At 42.0% G+C, this 26,758-nt stretch overlaps 2 protein-coding genes and 1 long non-coding RNA gene across 6 annotated transcripts in view; 2 read left to right on the top strand and 1 right to left on the bottom strand.

Moving 5' to 3' along the window:
• The window catches only part of RTF2 (replication termination factor 2), a 64,243-nt gene that overhangs the window by 6,842 nt on the left and 30,643 nt on the right, over positions 1 to 26,758 (bottom strand). The window contains exon 6 of the mRNA XM_082226418.1: positions 2,266 to 2,379. Within this exon, the coding sequence (XP_082082544.1) occupies positions 2,266 to 2,379 (114 nt within the window). The remainder of the gene's footprint in view (positions 1 to 2,265; positions 2,380 to 26,758) is intronic.
• LOC309534181 (beta-1,3-galactosyl-O-glycosyl-glycoprotein beta-1,6-N-acetylglucosaminyltransferase 7-like) overlaps positions 15,241 to 26,758 on the top strand; it is a 29,102-nt gene continuing 17,584 nt past the window's right edge. Inside the window, exons 1-6 of one of the 4 annotated variants that reach the window (XM_082226275.1) lie at positions 15,241 to 15,622; positions 20,328 to 20,491; positions 20,915 to 21,048; positions 22,246 to 23,284; positions 24,767 to 24,862; positions 25,880 to 26,311. In XM_082226275.1, coding sequence (XP_082082401.1) covers positions 22,306 to 23,284; positions 24,767 to 24,862; positions 25,880 to 26,109 — 1,305 coding nt within the window. In that variant the 5' untranslated portion in view covers positions 15,241 to 15,622; positions 20,328 to 20,491; positions 20,915 to 21,048; positions 22,246 to 22,305 and the 3' untranslated portion in view covers positions 26,110 to 26,311. Of the gene's footprint in view, positions 15,623 to 19,206; positions 20,492 to 20,914; positions 21,049 to 22,245; positions 23,285 to 24,284; positions 24,744 to 24,766; positions 24,863 to 25,879; positions 26,312 to 26,758 lie in introns of those variants that run through there. The other 3 variants (XM_082226277.1, XM_082226278.1, XM_082226276.1) reach the window with 3 other exon arrangements.
• On the top strand, positions 24,860 to 25,583 carry LOC309534416. The gene is made up of 2 exons (XR_014220699.1): positions 24,860 to 24,958; positions 25,011 to 25,583. It is a non-coding gene; the product is annotated as an uncharacterized lncRNA (long non-coding RNA).

The following is a 26,758-nucleotide window of genomic DNA, read 5'->3' as shown; positions in this document are numbered from 1 at the left end:
TCACACAATTCAGTGCCCACTGTGCTCCCTTAAAAGTGGGCATATAAGGCTTATAACGTGCAAAGGGAGCAAACTGTATGAGAGACAGAATAATCCCTGAAGAGAAAGGCCAGGCTTATCTGCATGCAGGATCAAGATGTTTTGAAAAATAGCCTGACTCTGATCCTTGAAACTAACTCTAATCATCCTTGAGAGATGGAGAGATATGTTCTTTCTTCCATTATCCACACAATTAAAATTAACCCAACACTAGGAGCACGGCTTTCTCCATAGGGGCTGCCTGTCTCCTTTGGAAATCTCAGCTGGCTAGCTGTTTGAAGTCCCTTTTTAATATTGTTTAAAATAATCTTATTTGAGATCCAGTTAATAGTCTGGGAGCATCTGAGGCTGCAGCATTGCCAAAGCTAAGCAGGTGTGGATTTAAGCAGCCCCTTGAATGGGAAAAGCACAGTGAGTCCTACATAAGAACATGAGAGAGAGAGAGAGAGAGAGTGAGAGAGAGAGAGAGAGAGAGTGAAAGAGAGAGTGTGTCAGACAGACCTGCCATTAATTACACCCACCATTAATTATGGTTAGACAATGAGCCCTTTCACCTGATGCACTGGGTTGTTGATAATAAAAAAAAACTTTCCACAATAAAAAGACAGGTTAAATGCTTTCCCACAGAAATGTAGTTATTATGAGGTTATTTTTTATTCAGAGCTGGATGGCCCAGCAATATTACAGTGGATTGAAGTGAAGACACCCCAAACAATGTTAGAATGCATCAGGCCTGCTCAATTTCGGACTTGCCAAGCTGGATGCAGACCACAAGCCATGCTGTGTGGCTTAGGAGGTAGCAGATAACTGCCTTCTTTGTGCAGCCTGAGGCAGGCAGAAAAAGCAGGACACTATGAAGCACTTAGTTGGTTCCATATGCAGCTGATGGTCACCAGTTTGCACATACTGCTGCATACATCTGCTGCATACATCATTAGCTGCAAGAAAGGCACTGATTCCACTGAGCTATTCCCTTTTCTGCAGATTACCCATGTCTTCCTGGAGGTGGCAGCAGTGCATCAGACCTTCCTGCGCAGCAGTTTTAGAGGCAACTAAAGTCTTGCAACTAAAGTACATGTGGTAGGAAGATGCTACTAGGGAAGGAGACCGACATATTTTCAAATAATTTTTATCCTCAAAGGCGACTCTCAAGTAGCTTTAAGATTGCTACAAGTCCTTGCCAAATGTTGCTGGTCTCTCAGCTGTACCTATAAAGGAGCCCTGCTTTGCTTTGCTTCTCTTTCCTAATCCCAACACTGATATGCCTAGCAGTGTTATATGCTTATTTGGCAACAAGCCTTCAGCATGAAAAAAAGCTCTGCCCTAATTTTAGTTTGAAACATGAATGCTGCTTGCAGAATGGCATGTTTGATTTACTACAGTATCATGTTGAATAGGAAGCCGGATTCAAAACGGAAAGGAGGCCCTTGCAAGAGGAAGCACTCGTCGCAAGCTATTTTAGCACACCAGCAACACCCTCAGAAGGTAAAGATAGAACTGTGGTTGTTATATTGATGAGTACAATGAGGATCATTAAGGCCGTGAGGGGAGGGATCTAAGTAAATGAAGAGATACTCTGTACATTGCAGAATGTGTGTACATACTGGTGCATCTACATGCTTGTGAAGTTTAGAATTAGGGGGTTAAATGAACTTCACCCCGGATCAATGGATGCAGTGCAAATATGTGAGTAGTTATCATGTAGCTTGGACCATGTTGATTGGTTTTACACTTTCCTATCCCTAACAGTGAGAAGTGGATGGGGTAAAATGTAAAACATAAACTACGTCAAGGAAGAGTGACAGTTCTGCTTAAGAGCAGCTGGATAATGGAACAACTGGGTACTGATTTGAAAAGGAAAACCAATGGGTTTATTTATTTTGATGACGGCATTTGTGGAAGGAAGGAAGAACTATTTCCATGTGAAAGAAGAGCTGGATTAAATTAGTGGCAAGGCCAAAGAAATTACTTATCTCTGATCTAATTAAAAATTACTAACGAGGGCTGAAATTGAAAAACAACAAGCTGTACTTGATAAAAATATTTGGTGGGATTCAATGACCTGCACCTACAGTTTTATGCTGGGGGCTTTGGGCACTTTAACAGGAGACTGACCCCCTGCCACCATGGAGAAGGTTTTGAAAAAGCTGTTTGTAATAAACTCTGTTCCTGAAGTATCCCATAAATGCACGTGCAAATACATCAGAAAATGCACAAAGCTCTTACCTTCCCCAATTTACTCTTAAGCCTTCTCTCCTCCATTCTTTTCTTCAGCACTTCTACATCCTCTTTTGTACCGTTAAGTACAATCACGTCATCGTCTTGAAAAGAGGCTCCACACTTTCATGAGGAAAGGGAAAAAAAGGTTAACAAGGCTTTATATTTTTATGACCACATACGGGCAATGTAATGTGTTGAATGTACATAAAAAAGGGAGGGCACAAGCTACATCATCCACATTAGGAGTGTTTTGCTTCGCTACAAAATTAAATTACAATTCAAACATGCATATTCTGCTTCCTTCCCCCTAGTCAGATTTTTATCCTCTCTGCCATTTTTGCAATAAGCCTGTGTCTTGACTGAGAGGATTGCTTAATTCTTTATTTCATAGAATCATAGAATTGTAGAGTTTGAGGGTACCCCGTGGGCCATCTAGTCCAACCCCCTGAAATGCAGGAATCTCAACTAAAGCATCCATGACAGACGGCCATCCAATCTCTATTTAAAAACCTCCAAGGAAGGAGAGCCCATCACCTCCTGAGGGAGTCCATTTCACTGTCTAAGTGATCAGTTTGTAAGCAATCAAGGTACTTGCCAAAGTACATATAGGATTGGATCCAGACAGGATTAACCACATTCTGGGCCACAACAAAATCAATCTGAAAAATTAGTCACAATAAACCGAAGCACCATTGATTTCTAGGGCAACTAGCTTAATCTGGACTCAATCCATAGGCCCTACTCCAAAAGCAAGTTAGTAGTTTAGCCAACTGCTGTCACTTTGAAATTAATGAGAAATAAGTAAGCTGCAACCAAATTGTGCTACTGATTGCAAAAGGATGCAAATGTGACTGATTTGCTCCCTCTGGATTGGGGCTGTGCGTTCCATTAACTCAGCATGGATTTTATCCCCCCCCCCCGTGATTTTATAAAGCAGGGTGGGCTAACCTCCTGCTCAGGGGCCTGATCTGATCCACTGAGCAATTTTTCTGAGCTCCAAAATCACAGCGCTTTGATGGCAGTAGCAAAAAGGAAATAGAGGAGACACGGGCTAGGGTGGAAAGAGGCTTATATCCCCTCCGTTCAGCTGAGGGTGGTGATGCCTCTTTGTCTGCGAGATACTGCATGGTGACCATACTCCCTGCTGGCATGCAGCCCCTGGAAGGTTGGGCTAAGGGCGATTGTTGCCCTTGGGCAAAAAAGATTAGCTACTCTTGGCTCAAAACTATTTAGTTCATTACATTCTGTCCTACCCTTCCTTTACTGAATTCAGAGTAGTCAAAAGAGGACACCGCGTTCTATCCTGAGAAAACATGACTGGGGAGGGAATAGCCATTTTACTGGTGTATTTAATTATGTCATTATATTTGTTATATCTCTTTATCTTTACTAGAACCTTAAGAAAAGAAAACATGACTTGGCTGAGACCATCTAGCTGGCCAACCCAGGATTTGAACCCAGGTCTTCCCAGGCCTGATTCTGTCCATGATGCGGCACAGCTTCTCAACTGGAATTCTACACCGTAAGGTCTAGTAATTTTTACAAGGTGAATATTTAAAAGCGGGAAATGGTACTTTGTTCAAGGAGAGGCAAAACACAATTGCGAAAACACAACACCACCATAATTTAATAGTTCACCTTTCTCCGTAAATTCAGAGCAAAGAAAGAGAAGTATCTAGGTGTAGCGACATTGAGCCGCAAAGGTGGGGGGAATATCAGAATTTTATTGCTTGCATTTTGTTCTAAACATCCATGATGAAAAAATGTGTAATTAATATATTTCTAAGGGGGAAACCCCCCAACAGTCTTGCCTTGTCAGAATCAGAATAAAATCTGTCCAGCCATGAGACATACAAATTTGAATACAAGAACTATGCGTATCTAAAAAGAACCAATAAAACAACATACAAGTCAACGGACTGTTATGCTAGTGAAATTGGAATAAAATCACAGAGAAGCCAGGTGTCCATCCCATAATTAACAGCATCCTCACCCATGAATTTTTCATGGCATTTCATAGCAGCCAGAGCTTAAGGAGCCACAATACCAGATAGAATTATTGTTTGCCAACAGCTAATCTGACTTGTCTGGCAGCTATTTATAGCAAAGTCTACAAGATTACAGATCTATACCAATATATTTTGATCTTGTACACAACAATTCCCCGAGCAGCAGGGAAAGAAAGCAGAGTCTTACTTACAGCAGCAGCAGCATTAAAAAAGGAAAAGCCTTAGCCCTATGAAAGGTTGCCCCAAACAGCACTGACTCAGGGCTTTAAAACCAAGGAGACATACACTGCTAATAAACAGATATGCATAGGAACCACATCCTGCCCCCCTCTGACCAAAGATGCATTTAGTTCAGCCTTCATCACTCTGGTACTCTTCAGGTGTCTTGAATTACAAGTCCAGTAATTCCTGACCAACAGCTATTCTGCCTGGGGCTGAGAGGCTGAAGGCAGCTGGAACACAACAATAACTTCAAGGTACCAGGGAGGGGAAGGCTGATGTTGCTTTGTGTTATAATAATGCATATTTATTTGAAACACACTAGGTAGTTATACAGAATCGACACATTGCAGGCAGCTCAGGTTTTCAATCTTTTCTAATCCTTATGGCTCCGAAATTGAACTGAGAGTCTCCAAGCAATAATGCCTTGCAAAAATCCCCAGAAGCTGGGGATGTGGGGCCACTTCCTAGGACTGCTGGTGACTTGAGGACAAGGCTTCAGTACAGCTACTTGGAATTCTGCAAAAAAAAAAAGTAGCTTGAATTTTGCAAATTCACCAGTTTGCAAAAAAAGGGGTTATGTGGGTTTTTTTTTTTTTTTGCAGAATGTATCTTTTGTTATTACATAATTTAAATATTTGGAGGGTGGGAATGGGTGGAGGTAAAGGCTGAAGCCTCCTAGGTTTGGAGCTTCATGGGGAAAAGGTGCAGGAACAATGGAAACTGCCTTACAGTGGTACCTTGGGTTAAGAACTTAATTTGTTCTGGAGGTCCGTTCTTAGCCTGAAACTGTTCTTAACCTGAAGCATCACTTCAGCTAATGGGGCCTCCTGCTGCCGCCGTGCCGCTGGAGCACAATTTCTGTACTCATCCTAAAGCAAAGTTCTTAACCCGAGGTACTACCTCTGGGTTAGCGGAGTCTATAACCTGAAGCATATGTAACCTGAAGCATATGTAACCCGAGGTACAACTGTATTGTCATCCAAACAATTATGACCAGCTAGCGGCTTTAGCCAGTGCTGCCCTATTGGCTGGAAGGGGTTCTACAAAGTCTCTGCCAGAGGTCTTGCCCATTACCCGGTACTTGATCCTTTCCCCTTTACTTCTCTTCTTTCTTAAAAACTGGAGGTGCCAGGGATCAAACCTGGGATCTCCTGCATGCAAGCAGAAGGTCATCTGAGACAAGCATAAGGATGAACTGAGAGTTACAAATGATAGCAACATATTCAATGAACTGAGATGTAAATTAACAGCACACTCTTATGCATATCACCTGAGAAGAAAGTGCAACTGAGTTCAATGGGGGGGTTTTCCCCCTCCTGAAGGTTGCAACTTAAATCACTACTAATTGAAGCTTTTGCATACTCCTGTGTCCCAGCATTAAGGGAAGAGTTACATTTCCAAAGCACATGCATCCAGAGCTCTTTTTCCTCCGACTGCCAGTTCTGCTGAATCATTAATAGGATCTCAATTTGTTGTAGCCTTTAGCGCTCCGTTTTGTTGCCCTTTCTCAGTTTCACTAACCTTGGCATACAATTAGTAAGGCAAAACCACACGAATACTGGTCCATACACTACAAACTGGGACAGAGGATGTTGTTGTTGTTGTTGTTGTTAAGCATAAAACATACACAATACGGGACAACTGTTGACAGGCGGAATTGGAAAAATGTTCCAGGCACAAAAACCAGTAGGGATAAAACATGGAAGAGACTGTGGGAAGAGTGGAGAACTGGGTGGATAGGAGATGCACAACTGGTGATGCCTGTGAAAGCAGCCCACCTGAAGTCTGGATTTGGATTATATTATTAAATAAAATAACAACACGCTGGGCTTTCCCTCCAGGAAAGGGAATTTCAAAAGTTGCTGACCTTCTCAGAACTGAAAGGGGATCAACAGCACAGGTTTGCTGCTGGCTTCTTTGCTATTTGCACCTGTCTCTTGCTATCTACTATCTCATTTAGACACAAAATCCTCATAGCATCTGCAAGCATACCCACAAAGAACAGCAATGCTTTTCTCATGATGACAGGAAGCCAGCACACATCCGTGGATAGGTGATGCCAACGGATGAAAAAATGAGAGAGGGAGAGAGGAGAGAGGGAGATCAAGTATCTTTTAATGGTGCGTGCATTCAGCTTTATAGTTTGGTTTTCCAGTTGTTGTTTTCTAGCTTTCCTAGCAATTACGAAACAGGAAGTCATTGAAATACAGTCCTGAAGCTCGAAGGCACTGAAAGCACATTTAAGTTATTTGCATGTTTCCAGAGAGGCAGCAGTTTCAAAATTAGATTTTAAATGAGAAGGTCTTGGTGTGGTTGCAGAACAAGCCTGTCTCTGTGCTTTCACTCTACATTTTGCGGGGTAAGTGTACTTGCTTTACTTGATCGGCTGTTACTCTGCTGCCATAATGCATTTTCTGACCCTTCGGAGGTGATGTTCAATGTACAGGGCAGTTACAGGGTCTTCAGATAAATCCTGTGTTACTTGCTTAGAGCGAATAGAGCCTAGGGACACGTTGAGCATGAGATTGTATCTCTTTTAGTAGTCTGGGTGTATACCGCACCACAATAAATCCACACTCTGCTGTCAGAACAATGTGTTCCAATTTGGTACACTTGTGTATGTATTTTCTTTGTGTTAGTTGTTCTGCAAATGTTATGAGTGCACAGGTCAAGAAGGGAAATGTGACGGAGGGGGAAAGGGCAAGGAGACTGGGCACATACTGGCAGCAGAGGTGGGGGGCACAGAATCATTGCTGGGAACTGGGGAGGGTCCCCAAGTCTCATGGTCACTGGAAGGTGAGACCAACAGCCACACTTACACTATGAGCCTTCATCAGAGAGTGCTTTGGTCATGATTTCCTTTAAGATTTCCTTTTAAAAAATTGAGAGCCAAGATGGTTGAAATTCTATGCTTGTGTTGTAAACTCATTGCCAGAATACAAAGATCTGTTAACAGTCACAGAGATCCTATCATACATTTAATTATCTGGAGCAATTTTGTAGCCGCTTCGGCAATATCACTCACCCAGGACCAATGCCTAATAATATGATTTATACAGCACCTTGCACAGACACATTGGCAAAAATAGATAGGTCCCTGCACCTGTCCACCGCATGAGTTTGCTATATAAAAGAAATATAACAACTAGAGCTGTTAAAAAGTGTGATGTAATTGGACTCTGAACAGAGTGTTTTAGCGTGCCATAATGTCTACTTTTCTATCACTTACTATCAAAAGTATGATCCGTGACGGAACACAGATGAAGTCTTGTCTTTGAGAATGCTCCCAGAAATACAAAACACCATAAAGGTAAAATGAGCAAGATGCTCATGGCACCAATGCCAGAAATAATAGTAGTAATAATAGCAGTAGTAGTAGCAGCAGTAGTAGTGATGGTGGTGGTGATGATGATGATGATGATGTATTGTATTCAATGTAGCACTAAGGCTTACGTTCCATTAGCAAATGGGGCTCTCCTCGTGGAACGGGACTTCTCTGTGCTTCTCCCTGCTTGCAACCCTCCTAAAACTATTCTGGGACTTCCTCTGGAACAGATCTGAGGTGATTCAGGGGATGCATGGGGGGAAGAGAGTGAGGAAGACTAATTGTGTGCCAGTACAGTGGTACCTCGGGTTAAGTATTTAATTTGTTCCGGAGGTCCATTCTTAACCTGAAACTGTTCTTAACCTGAAGCACCACTTTAGCTAATGGGGCCTCCTGCTGCTGCCGCACCGCCGGAGCACGATTTCTGTTCTCATCCTGAAGCAAAGTTCTTAACCCAAGGTACTATTTCTGGGTTAGCGGAGTCTGTAACCTGAAGCGTATGTAACCTGAAGCGTGTGTAAGCCGAGGTACCACTGTAACTATTTCACTGAATACCACAAAGTGATGCCATGCTTAAAAAGACCCCAAAGGCAGGGGTACCCATGTGCTACCAGATGTTGTTGGGCTCCAATGCAACAATCAACACCATCCATCACGGTCAACAGTCAAAGGATGACAGAATCTTGAGTTTGCCTCCTTAGGGACCTATACACCTCAGGATCTTGTATGTATGTACAGATATGTATGGCTATTAATACACAACGGTGCATCACAGAATGAAACCTGTGATGTGTAAGATTCTGTTTTCCTTCTAAGATACGCTTTTAGGACAACTGGCAACAGGAAATGCAATCTGAAAGCACATGGGCAGTTTCAAGAAAAGGCTAGATCGTTGGGTGGGAATTTCCCACACCATTTCCCCAACTCTGCCCCACTGCCCCAACCTATGAGTTTTAGTTCCTGAATTTCAGCCTCTCCCCCAGATTAAGTTAAGAGCTTTGAAACTTTTACTGATTACCATATTTTCATCCTCGTTTCCAAGCAGTTCTCATCTCAAAAATCACCACACATAAATTAAAAAAGGAAAAGAGATATGGCATTGTCACCAAGCTTACAAATACAAACAAGGGAAGGGAAGTGGAGAGGAAAGCTGGAGGAGAAAAATCAGTTATTTAAGTCTAGGGCAGTGGTTCCCAATTAGCTAATTACTGAGGACCCCCTATTTTTCAAAATCCAAGTCACGGAACCCCTACTTTTGAAAATTTTGATTACTCTATGGTACTTACGTCAAAATTGTTATCACTGTGTGATTTCAAAACCAATTTTGGCCAATATATTGAAAAACCACACAGTGCTAAAACAGACCATAAAATTTGTGGTAAAAAGGTAAAGGTAAAGGTACCCCTGCCCGAACGGGCCAGTCTTGACAGACTCTGGGGTTTGTGCGCCCATCTCACATCTATTGGCCGGGGGCCAGCGCTGTCCGGAGACACTTCCGGGTCACGTGGCCAGCGTGACAACGCTGCTCTGGCGAGCCAGAGCCGCACACGGAACGCCGTTTACCTTCCCGCTGGTAAGCGGTACCTATTTATCTACTTGCCCCCGGGGGTGCTTTCGAACTGCTAGGTTGGCAGGCGCTGGGACCGAGCAGCGGGAGCGCACCCCGCCGCGGGGATTCGAACCGCGACCTTTCGATCGGCAAGCCCTAGGCGCTGAGGCTTTAGCCCACAGCGCCACCCGCGTCCCTTTTATGGTCTTTTGGTATGTTGTTGTTACCATGCAAAAATGACAAAAAATTGGGGAGGGGGAGGCAAGGAATGGGGCCGCAGACCTCCTGAGTGTGTTTTGCGGACCCCCAGGGGTCCCCAGACTCCTAACTGGGAACCACTGCTCTAGGGGAAGAGCTATAAGATAAGTAGGAACTGAAATCTAGTTGGCCCCAAGCTAATGTTCTTTTTTTCTTAATAGTAGCTGCGGACACCTGTTCCTTTGGCTGATGGATGGGACTAGAGGGTCCTTCCCCTTGCTTCTGCAGCCTCACAGCAGCAGGTTGTTAGATCGGAGCATTCTTTCAGACTGAAAGTGGGGAAGTGAGCCCCCTGCCGTGGCTCCTATTCTAGGTGATAGACAAGCCCAGGTTGGACTCCTCTTGCCTTGATGCTGTTATTCCTAGGAGACGCCTCCCAGGTGCCCTGGTCCCCTTGGCCACTGAAAGGGAATCCTGCAGTTCTTGGGATTTTCTGGCTACTGTTTTTGGCATTCTACCCTATGCAGAAACAGGACCCACTTATAGGTACTGTCAGGAGTTTTCTGAGTCTGACGCTAACTAAACTGCAGAGTGCCGCAGGAGAGAGGCAATAAAAGCGCTCCAAGGCTGCTGCACTATACATTGCAACAGGTTTATGTCACTTTCAGGGCTGACTCACACATCTGCTTATTACATGATTTCTCAACAGACAACTGCTGCCAATGAAAGAGGTAGTTTGAGGTCACATGTTTACTCCTTTGACTTTTTACACATGCAAGAATGCCGTTAATGTTGCAGTCGTCAAGTCAAATTGCACGTGTGATTTCATCCTGTTTTGGCTTCTCTGAGAGAACCTGGGAAGCAGTTCAGTTCTCTTGGAATTACACAGAAGCCTGAGAACCCTGTTTTAAACGATTTAGGTTTCAAATATTGGTGTAACAAAAGACAGGGACAAAGGAAAGCTGTAAGGAAAAGCCTGTGAGAAGCAAGGGGTTGCAGGACAATAATCTGCCTGATCTTGGGGGAACGTTCATTCCTAAACACTATTGTGGAGGTCAGCTACACATGTGATAACCAATTTGATTTTAGAGACAGCCCAGATGCTCTTATGAAAATTCTGAGAAGTGCAATTTTATTTTTTTTAAAAAAAGTGTATCATTAGTGTTTGTAAAGAGAAAGGTCAATATATAATTGTGGATTATTTTCTATGTGGCCTGGTACCAGTACACTGTTCAGACTTGAATTAGACCACAGGCATTTAAGCATTTAAAGTTAGAACTTTCTGTATTTGTCGTACTACCCTACAGGAAACCCCACTACATTTCTCATTCTGTTATTTAGGATCCAGCAGGCGGTTCGGGGCAACAGCACCTATGAAACAGGAACAATATTTATTTAACCTTTATTTAGTGAAATAAATAGTGAGAAGCATCTGAACAACCAACATCCATTCTTGTTCTGCACCATGCCCAATCATATATATGTTGCAGAGCATCTGGGGTGGGGTCAAGCAAACAATGGTTAAAGAAGGGTATTGGGTTTACACATGACACCAAGCCACAGTTAAAACAAACCAAGGTTCATAAACCAACAACAAACTATGGATTCAGATCATGGTTTGCTGGCAAGAAACAAGCCAAACAGTTATGCTGCTGGGCTACGTACACATGCAACACTGAGCAATGGTTTAATAAATCACAGTGTCATAAACCACGGTTTAGCATTAGTTTGCATACAGAAATAGAGGTTCATGCTTGGATTGGAAGCACTGGATTATTTCCCCTCCTCACTATGCATGCCCTAACAGATTTTTCCTATACATTAAGCCTTTTTCAAGCATTAATGTAGTTAACTGGGACAGGTTGGAGTAATGTAACCATAACTATAAAGAAGGCTTTAAAGAATTATTTTTAAGAGCAATAAAGTCTATAGGCTATTTAGTCCACTATTGAAGACTAATCCTTGGAATAGGCAGCGAAAACCATTGTTGTGCCAACATAAACAAAGATGTTGCAAAAGAATGTTCAGGAAACAAGAGGCTTTTCAACAATTCATGGTTTTTGTGTAGTTGTGCTGTTTCTCCTTCCTGGAGTTGAAGGGAGTTCAGGGCAACTTTCACAGGGAAAGTTTTCTTTGGAAGAAAGAGAACTGGAGAGTTATTGTGTTTTTCTAATTTTTTGTTTTCATTTATAAATAAAGAGGCTGACACACTGTGAGTAGCAGACTCACAGAACATGAGCCTAAATTATTTACTTCTTCAAAACATCTATACCCCAGTCTTTAGCCAGAAAAGCTCTCAGAGTGGCTTACAAACCAATAAAAACAACATAGCCCCTGCCCCCACTCAAAATCTAAAACCTAAGAAGACATGAAACAAAAGGAAGAAAGGGGCAGGAAGAGGAAAACAAACTCACTCAGACAACATTTTAGTACCTCTCCTACGTATCCTGTAAGAAATAATATAATCCCTGTATTCTGGAATAAGAAGGTTAATCAACCATATAAATGAGGCTGTTGTTCTATTATGCAATATAGAAAGGCTGTCCTCCTTCTATTCTTTGGAATGGGCTTATCTTTGATGAATAGTTGGGCTGCACTGTGTGTATAGCCATTCTAACATATCTGCCTGTAAAGTGGGAAGGGATGAAACTGGTCTGCCCAGTCTGAGGGAGTTGAAAGAAGTGGGGTTGTCATTGGTTGGTGTGTGTGTGTGTGTGTGTGTGTGTGTGTGTGTGTGTGATATTTCATGTGCTAAAAGGTGAGGTTCTTTTGCAGGGGATGGGGGTAGGTTCCATCTAACCTTGGGGAAGATGAAGCAGATGCCGTCACTTCCTAGTGCTCTCACCCATCTTCCCTACTCACAGAGGCAATCAGTTTCCACTCTCCTGTGACGAGGAGCAGCAGTACAGAGCAGCTCTGGAGCGTAATGGTATCAACTGGGCCCCCATGAGCCTTCCTGCTCCAACAGGAATAGCTGTATAAGACAACAGTTTCTAGCTAGTCTCTAGAAGGTCAGCGGTTCACCCTGTAAGGTCAAAAACCTCTGGCTGCATTACAGCCAATTTCAGGAAGGTTAGGTCATCACCTGTTTCTGGAATCCTCAGTATCAGGCTGTGATAGAATGATCTTCCATGAATTTGTCCAGATCCCTTTTAAAGCCATCTAAATTGGTGGCTATCACCACATCCTGAGGATGTCAGGATAGATAGACCATGCTGTGCTAGATGGGCAAATTGACTGACCAGTTGAAAAAAGGCTGCCCCACATGCCCCCTTACCACAGATGGGAGCCCACTAGCAGACTCAGATATTTGCTATTGCAGCTTTGTTGCAGCTAGGGGATTTTCCTGCTTTTTGAGAGGCAAAAGGCACAATGTTATCTAATTCGGTTCTGCAGATGATGTTGCTATATTCTTTTATTATTTATTAATATTTAGTAAACCTGCCAGCCAACCAACCAACCAACCAACCAACCAACCAACCAACTGTTGCAGTTATGGCTCAAATCTTTTCTCTTTAATTGTGCTGCCCTAAAAGTTAATGTCTTGCGTAGCAGGGCCATAAATACAGAATACAATCTATGCAGGCCAGCAACTCTTCAAAGACAGAACAACACATTTAGAACGTAGAACTGTCCAGTTCCAGTCATGATGAAGAAATATCTTTAAAATTAATGGGGAAGGAAAATGGATAACGTCTCATTACACATTCCAGTACTCATCAAAAGAAATGCATCTTAAGACTCAGGAGATGGTATCCAATTCATTCATTCCATTAGGACAAGGATTTACACTCACAAAACAAAACATCCTCCTCCCTCCCCCTGCACATTTCCTGTGCCCTCCCCAAATCTACTCCAGAGGGTTGGGGAAAACTCTAGAACAGATTTAAGGCGTGCACAGAGGGAGGAGCAAAGCGCTGTGCTAGCAAGAAAGCCTTCCACTGATGGTACATTCACATAGCACTACTTTGGATACAACCCAAATATTTTTCTGAAGTATTTACAGGTGGGCATAACAGGGATGTACAGCAAGGAAACAAAAGAAAGCAAATACTTATATGTGAATAAGATCACATATTGAGAGCAGGATTTTTTTAAAACACACACACACACACACAGCACTTAAAAGGTTGATAGGGCTTAGGAAAAGCTGGGCAGAAAGTGGCAGTTTCCTGTTTTATTGCCTCAAACATTTTGACATACAGCATGTCTGCTTGGGCTAAGCCCACAACAGAGAATTTTTTTGTGCACCATCAGGAACGTACACCTTTTATTGTACTTATATGGCCATTTAAGCTTCATTTAAAAAAAAACAAAAACAAAACTCTACTGCAAACAGTCGCCGGTCGTCACCACCCAAAACATCGCCACCTTCTTTGACGGCACTTCCTGGAACTCCTATGGCTCTACAAGCAGCCATATTTGTTTTTAAAGGGGAGGGAGGCATAGCTCTGTTCCGTAGATAGTCTGTCACTATGGGTGGAATTGTCGTGAAAATCTTTGCTGGATGCTGCTCTGCCAGCTATGTAATTGTCACACCGGCATTTTGCCAGCCTGCTGACCTCCAGTCATTTTGGCCTACAAGTCCCATCAGTCTCGTGTGCTGCATGGGGATGATGGAAGTTGTAGTCTAAAACATCTAGAGGGCAACAGGTTGGTGAAGGCTAGATTATGCACTAAAATGGCTGGTGATGGTTGATGGTGATTTAACTGGTTTATTGTAGCAAAAGCTTCTGCAGGCAAGAGCCTAAACCATACTTTATATCTTTGGAGTTCATGAAGGCATTGATAAATAACTACTTTAGAATGTTAGTTGTCTCTAGCTTTTGTGGAAATAATTCTGCAGTCTCCTTTTTTAAAAAAAGAAATTAATCAAAATTTCAGTGTTACACGTGCACAATAGCACTGCTCTAAAATAACCGAGTATTCCTGAAAGGCTCAATCTCACTGTGTGAATGAAGCACTCTTCAAAAAAAGCACAATGATGAAGTGCTTAATGAAGCAGGAATGGTAGGGTATTAAATCAAAACCTTGCTGCCCCCAAAGATTATAGGAACAATTTCTGATTTTAGAACAGGGCTCAGTGCATGGCTCTAACAGCTGAACTGGGGAGAATGGGCACCCCTCTCCCACCTAATTGCATATGTGCTTTTCTAGGCAGCTAGGAATATGCACATAGAAACCCATTTCCGTATGTGAATGGCTCCTCCTGATTGCATCCAAATGTCTACCCATATTATTATTTTTATTACTATTATTATTATTATTAGAACAGCTTTAGTTAAAACTGAGAATTAGAACAAAGCTACAGAATTCTGCACAGAGACTATTTAAAATTTCTTTTCCCCCACTCCATGCGTCCCGCAGCTCTCAATTCATTATTTAAACTTCCAAACCAACCACTTAAATGAAACACAAAAGCCTTCACACATTAAGATGACGAAAGAAGCGAAATTATTTAGATTGGGAGGAAGGCACAAAGCCAGATTCCGCAGCCTGATTCATTATTTCTTCACTCCTCCCTGGTAGGCAAAAAATCCTTACACTCCTCTCACATGGCTGTCATCAAGTGGAAAGTTTCAGCAACCCGAGAGTTAAAAAAAGAAAAAGAAAAGCACAAGATTTTTTCACATTGTTCACTGTACTCTGCTAGCAGCCTAGAGGTTAAAGCCATACCAAGACTATTTATAATCAACAGCAACGCTTTATCTACAGATCACTTTTAAAAAGACTGGTTTCACTGCCTTAAAAGGCTGTCTGAACAACAACAACAACAAAATCCAGAAAAACACAAGCTATTTTTAATTATGTCATCCAGAACATTATTGCTGCTGAATCCAAAAACACGGGACTTAAGTGGTTAAGGAAAACTAATCATAAAATACAAACATAGTAGTTAATTATTAACTACTTTCATGTGATGGAAGGTCTCCACATGAGAAAGGGAAGGACCGCATGAGAAAGGGAAGTCTGAATCTGCCTCAAGGGCAATGGATCCTGAGAATTTTCTCTCTCATTTCTCAAATTTGGCTCCAAACAGCCTGCCTTTTCCAGCAGAGGGTGAGTTTATTATTTCTAAACTTTATGATGTTTTTTTAAAAAATTAAATTACAACCTGCTTCAAAATCAGGGTCACTTACAGTGCTATCCAATATCTGCTTACTCTTGAACTTAACAGGACTTACTTCTGAGTGGACATATATAGAATTGTACTGGGGGGGAGGGGGAGATTCACACCTGTCTATTACTCATTTATTCTCTGCCAAATCATTTTCTTGAATAAATGTGCCAATCTCTTTCTTAGTAGGTATTGAGCTAAAACCAAACAACTAAAACTGGAGAACGGGCTCTTTTGGTTCACTTAAAAATCAAAATCCTTGCGAGTCAGCCAATTTCCACCCCTACCATAAACAATCCCATGTCAGTCACCTAACTCCTGAGATTAGCATTTTTGGAACACAATTTTAAACAGCTAATCCTTGTTTGTGAATAAACATGTTGAACAAGGCAAAACAGAATAACTATCTAGTGTTACAGCTGTTGGTTTCTAGTTGGCAGTAATATTTCACTGCATTTCCTGATTTAAAAAGAGAAAAGATTTCATTTGAAAAACGAAAGGAAGGGACAATAAAGTGGCCATCACTTGTACTGGTTAAGTGTGTTCAGGTTCTGTTGAATTCCGAAAGCTCACACACTGCTCCTATTCTTAAACATCTTTTAGGCAAGGAGAAGTTGGTAGTCTGTTTTGCTTACACTGCAGGAAGGAGCAATCGAACGATATGCCCCAGGGTTAGGCCAGCCTGAATCTGGCAGCAAGTCTTCCTCTGTGGTGTGCGGCTCTCTCAAGCATGTGGTTTAATTTGTGGAGGAAACTGATGTGTGGAGGATATTGTCTTGGGACAGACAGCTAGACCCGATGCCCTTCTGGTCTATCCAAGCTTTATGATTTATGTTTTGTGGACAAGGCAGTTTATCTTATTCATGAGGCTATGCTATGTGTTCTACAAAATATGCAAAGCTAGGATTTTTGAGCACTGGACATTAAAAAGTTGCTCACCCTGAGCTATTCCAGAATCATGGCGCAGTGTTAGCGCCACTTCACATGGAGCAAACAGTATGAAATCTTCAACACATGCCTTTTATTGTGTACACGGATGCTGGGAACTTGCCATAAACCATGGTTTCTCAATGCACCTAACATGGGCTCAGATGAAATGATGAACTATGGTTTGGCAACTTAGGACCACATCTGTGGGCCTGTGATATGGGGTGGGAAATTTCCTGGGGGGAAATTTGTGCTTCATTTTTCTGTGGAAAAATAATCAGTTTTGTATGTTCACTTGTAACAATGAATAGGTTACCTAACTGCAAATAAAATAGGAGGGAAGTGCGGCAGTTTCCAAGTTGTAATTAATGCTTTTCAAGTGATTATTTCTAGCAAGTATGTGAGTCTGCACATCAACCACAATTCTTTGGGTTCCTAATTTTGTGTCAACAGTTTTCAATACCTTTACTTTTTTCTTGTTAAATGCAAACAGCACAAGTAAGTAGATGCTGCTATCTTTAAAAGTTTACAAGTATCCCAGTAAAAATTTCTACATACTAGAACATTTGAACCACATTAAGTGCTCCCAAACTATGATTTGCAAACGCAAATTTAAAATTTTATTTTATTTTATTGCAAACTCTGATTTGGAGGTGAGGCACTATCAACGATTTGACATAACACTGGCCAAAGATGTTTAATATATATATATATAGAGAGAGAGAGAGAGAGAAAGGGGAGCCTGTATGAGAGACTGTGCACCAAACCATGGTTTGGCATTATGTCTGAACTGAGCCACTGTGTACATGCTGTGAACTATATGCAACAAAAGGCAAGTGACAATCTACACATGAAATTTCACACAATGTATTTAGGAAAAATGCAATGTGAGAACTAATCCCGAGACTCATTATGCATACTTTAAGAAGCGGGAAAGGAAATCTGGATATGGTGACGATCTATCATTGACAGAGCTACAGATTGTATGAGTCTCACAACAGCTTCCATCTAGCACAGTAGTGTTTACTTTGAATGACAGTAGCTCTTCAAAAACAGTTGAAGTAGTTATCTGAAACCCTGAAGTGAAGGCGCTGATGAATGAACCAGTGACCGATGTCATACAATGCACAGGCTTGACCACTGAGCTTTGGCCCCCTCCTCATTAAACATTAATACACACATCACCATTACAAAATAACTTTTCTCAAGCTTGCAGCAGTTAGTAAGAAAGGAATGGCTGTACTTTACTCAGGGTCTGTAAAGGTTTACTTCCAAGTACCTCTATCTGCTCCAATTCCATCAGCAGCTCTGTTGTGCCTTTGCGGCACAAACTGAACACAGGTGTCGTTCTATTATCCTATGAGATTTGGCCCACGAATCCCTCTAAATAGCTAATAAGGAAAAGGAAGTCTCAAAATATGCTTCAATTGTATACTCAAATGTTATATATATAAAAAGGAAAATGCTCTTTGATAGTAGTGAAGTTTCTACAACATGATAATCAGAGATTGAAAAACAGAGTAAAGATGGTGGATATTGCAAAACTCTAGGTCAGGGGCGTCCAACAGGTCGATCACAATCTACCAGTCAATCACGGGGTGTCTCTGGTCGATCCTGGATGTTCTTGGGACCCCGATGCCCCCCCCAAAGAAAAGCTCAACAACTTTGGCTCATCCTCCACCCCTCCTCTTTGGATCCAGCACAGGAATCATCCTCTTTATCAATTAGATGGTTTAAAATTCTGTGTTAACTGTGTTAAGAGCATTACAGCAAAAACAAGAGCTTCCTTTGTATACATAAAGATTTATGCAACTAAGTTATACTCAGAGTATTTGTGCAATGATTTCAGAGGGTCTAGTCTGAATAGCACTTTTATAAGCCTAACACATTTATTATGGCATTAGTTTGCATGGACTTCTGTCTGTGGTGGTCCATGAAAGCTACGTTGTAATAAATTTGGTGCACTTTAAGGTGCACTGAAATCACTTGTAAAGAAAAACTAAATGGCATTATTAATTGCCTTTATATCCTCCCTAAAGAGTCCAGGGTGGCAAACACACAAGTAACAAAACAACTAAAATATCTGAAAACAATTCCAATTCTAGGAAAGGTCTCTACTAAAAAGACTTGTTGAAAGAGGAGGGTCTTCTGTAGGTACTGAAAAGATAACAGTGAGGGTACCTAATATTTAACCGGAGGGAATTCCAAAGGGTTGGTACCACCATACTAAAGGCCTGATTCCTATATTGTGTGGAGACCACCTGATAAGATGGTACTTGCAGGAAGCCTCCACCTGCAATGATCAACGACCGGATATATAATGGGTGTGAGACAATTAGGAAAAGCCACTCAAAGGGGAACATAAAAAGAAGGAGGAGCTTATGAGGAGGGCCAGGAAAACTACATTTAAAGTCACACCATGGCAGGATACACAACATGCAGCCTCAGAAAAAATTCTAGTGCAAATGCACATCAACCCAAATGTACTGACACTAAAGCATCAGTGCTGCTGGGACCGTTTCCTCTTTTGCTTCTTTCTGAATTGCAGACGACATATTATTAGGACAATGTTGTTTCCCTAGCATCTCTACTCAAAAGAACAAAACCTTTACTTTGAAATATCTGCAGAACAGAGACACCGGCAGGTGGAGAAGAGTCTTTAGCAATCTGTTTTTGATGCTGTTGCTCGGGCAGTAATACTTTGTGTTCGAAACAGTGGCATGGCAAGCAGGGAAGAACAATACGATACGATATCTTTATTGTCATTGTCCCATACAGAACAATGAAATTGAAAAATCTACATAAGACATTCAAAAACCCCTAAAAACTCTGAAACCCCGTTTTAAAATGCAATATACTCCTAGAGAGACTCCTTATACTGCGTTTAACATCCCTATTTCCATCTGTGAAATGCTGTAGCGTGATGTCCTGGTGACACTTCCTGTCAAACGTGTCTGGAGTCACATTTTGTGTGTCCTGCCACAGCCTGACCTTGAATACAGCGGGTGCTGGCTCTCCTCCTACCTAGCCTCTTATAGCAGGGAAATGTCAGTTCCAAATGCAAGTGGATTCAGTCTGTCTCGGTAGGCAGGGTGGATCTTAAGGATGCAAATTTCTTTCCAGTGATGTTTACATGTGCAGAGGCTTTTAAAGCCTTTCGTGAACTGTAGGGACTTGCTGACCCCCAATGCTCTGCTCACGCACTTCCCGGTGGCAGTGTTGTTACAACATCAGCCGTAGGTCTGCTTAATCCAGAGCGATTTTCAACTCCCTTTTTTAAAAAATCGCTCATCCACCGTAGCACAGCCTTTCTGGCTTTGTGACACAGCCAGAGCTTCCCTACTGTAACACCCCTTAAACACACTCATAACCCTCACAACAGGGTACATAATGTCCATTATGCTAATCTATTCTTGGCTCCGTTAGTCACTTGGCAGCAGACTGCAACCTCAGAGCAAGCGTGATTCTGTTTTGCTGAGAAAACTTTGCGCCCACCTTTCAAAGACTCCCTCCTCCTCCCCCTTATTCCCCCTCCTTCCTCACATCATCCAAAACCTGATGCGAGAACTGAACCTTTGCAGATTCAGTGGACGCATGAGGCTTGCATTAAGAATACGCCGGACTGCTTCCATGTGTATGTTTACACAGTAAGCCAATCCCCTCTGAGCCTCCAAGCAAACGCTATTCTGCTGGGACTACTATTCCTGATGTTTTTCTTAGGCCCGCACAGGCAGCACCGCAGAAGAGCAGTGTGACTAAGGCAGAGACAGGAGTAAGCAGCAAAATGGATGCATCTTCCATCTAGCACTACACAGAAAGGATTTCATCAGCACAATGAATCGGGGGAAAGGACACTCTTCTGACTTGAAGACCAGGATAGACGGGTAAGGGAAATGAGCTGCATTTCTTCTGTGAGTGCCTTCAGAATGTGTTTTGTTTTTGTTTTGCATGTTGTCCCTTGAAAGCTTGCAGTCAGAATATGTATGCAGGTTGAATAAGTGTAGCTGATTAAAACTAAAGCTTAGATATTACAAAAAAACCACAACACCAGCTAAATAAAAAAATATAATCTAAAGATTTTGCTGTGCTGGCTGTTGATCAGATAGGAGGAATTCAAATTATCATCAGTGCTGGACAAAATAGCAACCACATGATATTTTTGATTCCACATATTGGCATTATTTCTACTGAATAAAGTTTTCAAACCTGGAAAAACATGGTGAAATCCATACTGCCTGACCGCCTATTTAGGGTCACAAAGCATTTCAACGGACTGCTCCTTCTGCTAAATATTTTTTCCCCTCTAGTACTGCATATATCCAGCATCTAAGAGTTCAAGGACAGAGACTTGACTTCTGAGCTGCAAGAAAACATACCACTGTGCTGAGAGGCATAGGATGTGACAACGAAGTCAAGTTTGTGTAAGACCACATTCAGAAAGGTAAACATGTGAAATAGTAAACAATTTTGCTAAAATAGGTCTGGAAGCATCAAACTTACATAGTACAGCAAGGCAAAACAATGTTGCTACGGTTAGAATGTTTTTCGTAGGAGAACATTGAAGTGTGTTAAACACAGTGATTTTCATTTTATAAACTGCATTCAAAAGCACGCTTAGTGCTAATAAAATGTAAATAATAAAAGTGTTTTAATTTAAACTTTGTTACAACAGTGGCAACAGTGTGGCCTTTTCTGCAGTGACAAATTGCTGTAAAAGTGTTAATGTATTGGTTATATTACTACAACAGAAGATCCCTACTCTTCTTGGAGAAAAACCCATTTAAGTAAAGGGATAGTGAATCATACATATCAGGCACGTCCAACTTTCAAGAGACTGCGATCTACTCCCAGTATAAAAAAAACCTGGCAGTGATATACCCATTGTTATTGCCAAGGGTTTTCGAGCTTTTTTGGGGTACTAACCAAAGTTGTTGAGCTATTTGGGGGGGGGTTAATTAGTCCCGCGATCGACCAGGAACACCCCTGCGATCGAAGGGTTGAACATGCCTGATATATATGAGAGCATGCATGCTAAAAAAAAATATAAATCACTGCCAGGATCCAGACAATTGTTCATCTAGACCCACATAAGCAACAGGACTTTGCATTGTGTCTCTCAAGCCAGCAACTATGCTCCTACCCCTCAAAATACTGAACGGTAAACCCAGGGAAGTTGCAAAAGCAATTGCACAAAGGGCAGGCGGGGAGGGAGTGTGGATACAAAAAAATAATAATTAACATATTAAAAGAGCTAGATACAACTAAATAGCTCTTTGGATCCTGGTTTTAAAAGATTAGACATTGCATTTTTTCTCAGACTTAAACCCTGTCTCCACCCTTCCAGGAACAAGGTATATTCAATCTAAAGAAACTGCAGAATTGCTGAGCTGATATCAATAGAATGGACTTGGTAAAAACCACACCTGCCACCATCATGTCTGGTTTTACCAGGAACAAAAACTGAAAATTGCTTCAACGAAAACCTACAGCCAACTGCAGAAGCTTAAGCCACAATTAAGCCTGTCTTTCAGGAAACAAAATTTTCACCACAAGTTCAATCCTGGTTGCCTCTAACAGAATGAACACGTCATCAGGGTGAAGGTAACGAAACACTAATTTTCCTTTCTCCCCCTCACAGGTACAACTGGACGCTGTTTCACTGAACAATGGTAAGAACAAAACAACTGGAGTGCAAAAGATGAACCTACTTGAGACAGCAAAATCAGGCTTTTTTATATGCATCGTGGGTTGCATTATCATCTGTGCTTTCGTCTACGTAAGGAATACAATCCCCAAGGAAGGCGATGAGCAAAAATTCCTCCCAGAATTAGCAGAGTGTGGCGATTACCCCGATGAGCTTTGCTCGGCCCTCTTTGATGGGAAAGATGCTGCTCCTCAAATTGGCCACTTGTGCCAGCAGGTTATCCGCAGGCAAGAAATGTCTACCTGCATACAGACGCCTTGCAACTGCTCGACACTTCAGAAGAGACTTCACTTCATTACAAGTCCTCTGTCAGAAGAAGAAGGCAACTTCTCCTTCGCGTACATCATCACCATTCACAAGGAGCTGGACATGTTTATAAAATTACTCAGAGCCATTTATGTGCCTCAGAATGTTTACTGTATACACATTGACAAAAAATCATCAAAGGATTACAAGTCGGCTGTGCAAACCCTGGTTAACTGCTTTGAAAATATTTTTATCGCTTCGAGGACAGAGAATGTTGTCTATGCAGGATTTTCCAGATTACAAGCCGATATCAACTGTATGAAGGACTTGATTCATTCAAAAAATCAATGGAATTATGTTATTAATCTTTGTGGCCAGGATTATCCCATCAAAACTAATAAGGAACTTATGCAGTACATCAAAAGCAAATGGAATGGTAAAAATATGACCCCAGGAATTGTTCAACCGCCTCATATGAAATACCGGACACATGTGAGTTACAAAGAATATGTGCATTCAGAAAAATCTTATGTGTATCCAACGAAGAATGTGAAAAGTGAACCTCCCCATAATTTGACTATTTATTTTGGGGGTGCCTACTATGTACTCACAAGAGAATTTGTAGAGTTTATACTGACTGATACACGTGCAAGAGATTTGCTTGAATGGTCAAGGGATACCTATAGTCCGGATGAGCACTACTGGGTCACCCTCAACCGCCTACCAGGTAAGCAGCTATTTATACTGAACACTGTTTCCAAGTCCTGAATATTCAAGTCCAGGAGCCAGTGAGTTCAGCTTCCCTAAGCTATTTCCCCATCATTTGACCCTTTCAGTATTGAGCAAATATTAAACCAACAGTTTTCAACACTGAAAGGTGATGTCAACTTGCCAGGTACGAAATGAAAAAAAAAAATCCTGATTTTTAAGGGGCTTTTCCTGACTCCACACAACCCATTGGTTGTTGTTCTTGTGTTTTTTGTTTTTATAAAAAACTATAGGCAGGAAAAGCAGATTTTTTTTCAATCCTTAGGACCTATCTGAATGTATATTTTAAAAATAGAAATCAGGCCTCTTTTACCTTTAAACAGAAAAACAACACCGTAAAACCACTCGGTATTGATATAGGGTCTACCAATTCCACAAACTGTTACGATACTAGGTGTTCTAGGCAATGTTTATAACAGGAATAAGGAGGAACTAGATCCAGATGATAGGCCAAGTTTCAACACAATGGTGGCAGGCAACCAATCTTTTGCCCATGTGGTTTGAAAATAAATTCTGTCTCCAAAGGCTTATCAACTGAGTGTTGAGGCTTGCAAAGCACCACACCCAGCACTATAAAAGCTGACTGGTGGTGCCCATAAACCCTCTGTCAACCTAGTGGCATTCTTTACCTGCTACACATCTGGTGTCACATAGGCCAACGGGTGTAGAACGTATGGGCATGGCCTTTGACAAAACTGCTCACAGGCTAAATGGGGAGGCCCAAACCTTGGTTAAGTGGGACACCCCCTTTTCTAGGTTGGTGGAATTGTCCCATTTGAGGGTCCGCAGTCATAGATTTAGAAGTATGAGCACGAGACTGGAGACTGGAATTAAAGGTCTCACTCATGCAAGCTCTCTCAACAGCATCTCCTATCTGCCTGCCAGGAATAGCAGAGTCAGTAGAATTCATTCTAGTAGTATCTACAGCCTTCTAAGCTCTCTTTCCTTCTTTTCCTTAGAGAGCTCCTGGCAGGCTGCTCCTTGCAAGCAATGGGGAATTATAAAGGGTGTTATGCCACAGTCCTATGCTGAAGCAGTTTCCCTACATCAGGCACGATCACATCTTTCTGGAACATGTGGTGCTCTAATGGAGAATAATTGGCACCCCTGAACCATGCAAGTTCATATTGGGCAGAATTTTTCAGAGGCCGCTCCAGATGTTGGGACTTGCATCACTGAATTTTGACATAGCGATGAAGGACTCCTGCACTACCACCACCTTTCAGAACAAAACGCAGTGCTTTTCTAAAGAGAGCTATGACTGCTGAATATTTAGTGTATCTCATGGGATGAGGAAATATTGGAACTGCAAATAGAAGAGGAACCCCCAGTCCAGAAAAGCTCGGGATTGCTAGCCACCCCTTGGGAGTAACAATACTGAGAGGTGGCCTATGAATTCAAACAAAATAACAGCTAATGTTGCTTTCAATTTGGTTGTTAGATGCTCCAGGTGCAACACCAGATGCACAGTGGGAAGGAAACATACGTGCTATCAAGTGGAGAGATCAAGAAGGGAAAAGCCACAACGGTTGCAAAGGTAAATATAATAAACTGCACACAGCACACATCCCCTGGGACAGCCATCTGCCAAACACAAAGAAAGCACAACTTCCATGCATTTGGAAACCTGCAAGTTGAGCAGCAGACTCAAGTTGAGCAGCAGACTCCCCACTGAGGAAATGGAGGCTGTACAGCAACAGAGCTGATAAAACTACAGCCGGTGAAGGGATGAGTTGCTTCTACTGGATAACTGTAACTCCTTTCCTGTAACTGGTTTCCAATACGTACCTCAATATTCATTCACAAAGCATTTTTTAAAAAGCAACGTGCACTGACATATGTAGGAACAGATATAATGGGCTGAGAATCCAGTAGCAATTTTACAGCAATGTGTTTATTTATATCCCACAGCTTTCAGTGATGGCGCTCAGGGTAGCATACACGATCATCACCCCCTCAGTTTATCATCACAACTCACCTCAAGTGAGCTTCATGGCTGGGTGGGGATTTTAACCTGGGTCCCATTCCTAATCTGACAAACTAACCTTAATACAATACCAAACTTATTTAGCTTGCACCTAAGAAAAACATGGTTTGTGAATAAGAAAAAGGGTTCATTTATTCCTTAAAGATCTGCATTAATTTTGAAACAGATCTGGATGCATTTATGATGGATACTGCACGTCTAAGAAGTCCCATCCTTTGTTGATCATGTTCAGAGAGATAGTATTTGTGCAGGATCAAAAGCAAATGTGGTTTTTTTAAAAAAGGAATCCTAGGGTTTAGTGCAGGCATAAGGCAAACCCGGCCCTCCAGATGTTTTGGCACTACAACTCCCATCATCCATAGCTAACAGGACTAGTGGTCAGGGATGATGGGGATTGTCGTCCCAAAACATCTGGAGGGCCGAGTTTGCCTATGCCTGGTTTAGTGGGACCTTGCTTAAACAACAGAACTGCCTTTCCCCACCTCTAATGTAAAATGTCCACCACATATTTCCCTTTCTTTGTTGCATGCAATCTGGGGTTGTCAATTTGCTATTTCGCTTTTGCAGGCCATTATGTCAGAGACATTTGTGTGTATGGTCTTGGGGACTTAAAGTGGATCCATGAATCTCCCTACTTGTTTGCCAACAAATTTGAGCCGGTAACCTATCCACTTGTGATGGAATGCATGGAGAGGCATTATAGGCGTAAGGTACTCCAGCAGGCTGAAGTCCCACTGGAAGCACACTGGTATTTGCAAGAACATACATTTCAACGTGAAGCAGAACAACTGAAATAACCATTGCAAATATTTGGAGGACAAAGAAGAACAAAAGAAAAAAAGAGGAAAAAGTATACATTCCAAAGCACATATCAGTTATGGAATCTGTGCAATACAGTAGCATGTTCTATCTCTGAGGGCGTAAAAACGGAAAACATCTTTTAACAGAAAGAAGAGACAATATGTTCTGAATCCAGTGACTTTACCAATACTGATTTCTCCAGACCAGGGGTCTGCAACCTTTAAGACAAAAAGAGTCACTTGGACCCGTTTCCGAAGGAAAAAAAACCTGGGAGCCGCAAAACCACTGCGACATTTAAAACAAATATATCTCCAGAGCCACGATCTGACAGCGGGCGGGAAGGTGACATCGGGACTAACGCATGCACCGCCCCCATGCGACGTCACAGCCAGTACAGCGCCCGCCACAGTGGGGAGTGTCAGGGCGCACAATGCACCTCCTCCCCTCGCTAGTATCCGCCCCGGAGCCGCGGCAAAGGTGTAAAAGAGCCACATGCGGCTCCGGAGCCGCGGGTTGCAGACCCCTGCTCCAGACTACTATCACCATCCCGAAATAGGGCAGCAATGTTAATCAACACTGTGTTCAATTAAATATTCCTTTGATGAAAATCAAGGAACAAAAATTTTAAATGTTCAGCAGTATTTC

Source organism: Podarcis vaucheri, assembly GCF_965113315.1.
Source record: "Podarcis vaucheri genome assembly, chromosome: 6".
Classification (NCBI taxonomy): Eukaryota; Metazoa; Chordata; class Lepidosauria; order Squamata; family Lacertidae; genus Podarcis; species Podarcis vaucheri.
The sequence above is the reverse complement of the archived record's forward strand: the minus strand, read 5'-3'. Positions and strand labels throughout refer to the sequence as shown.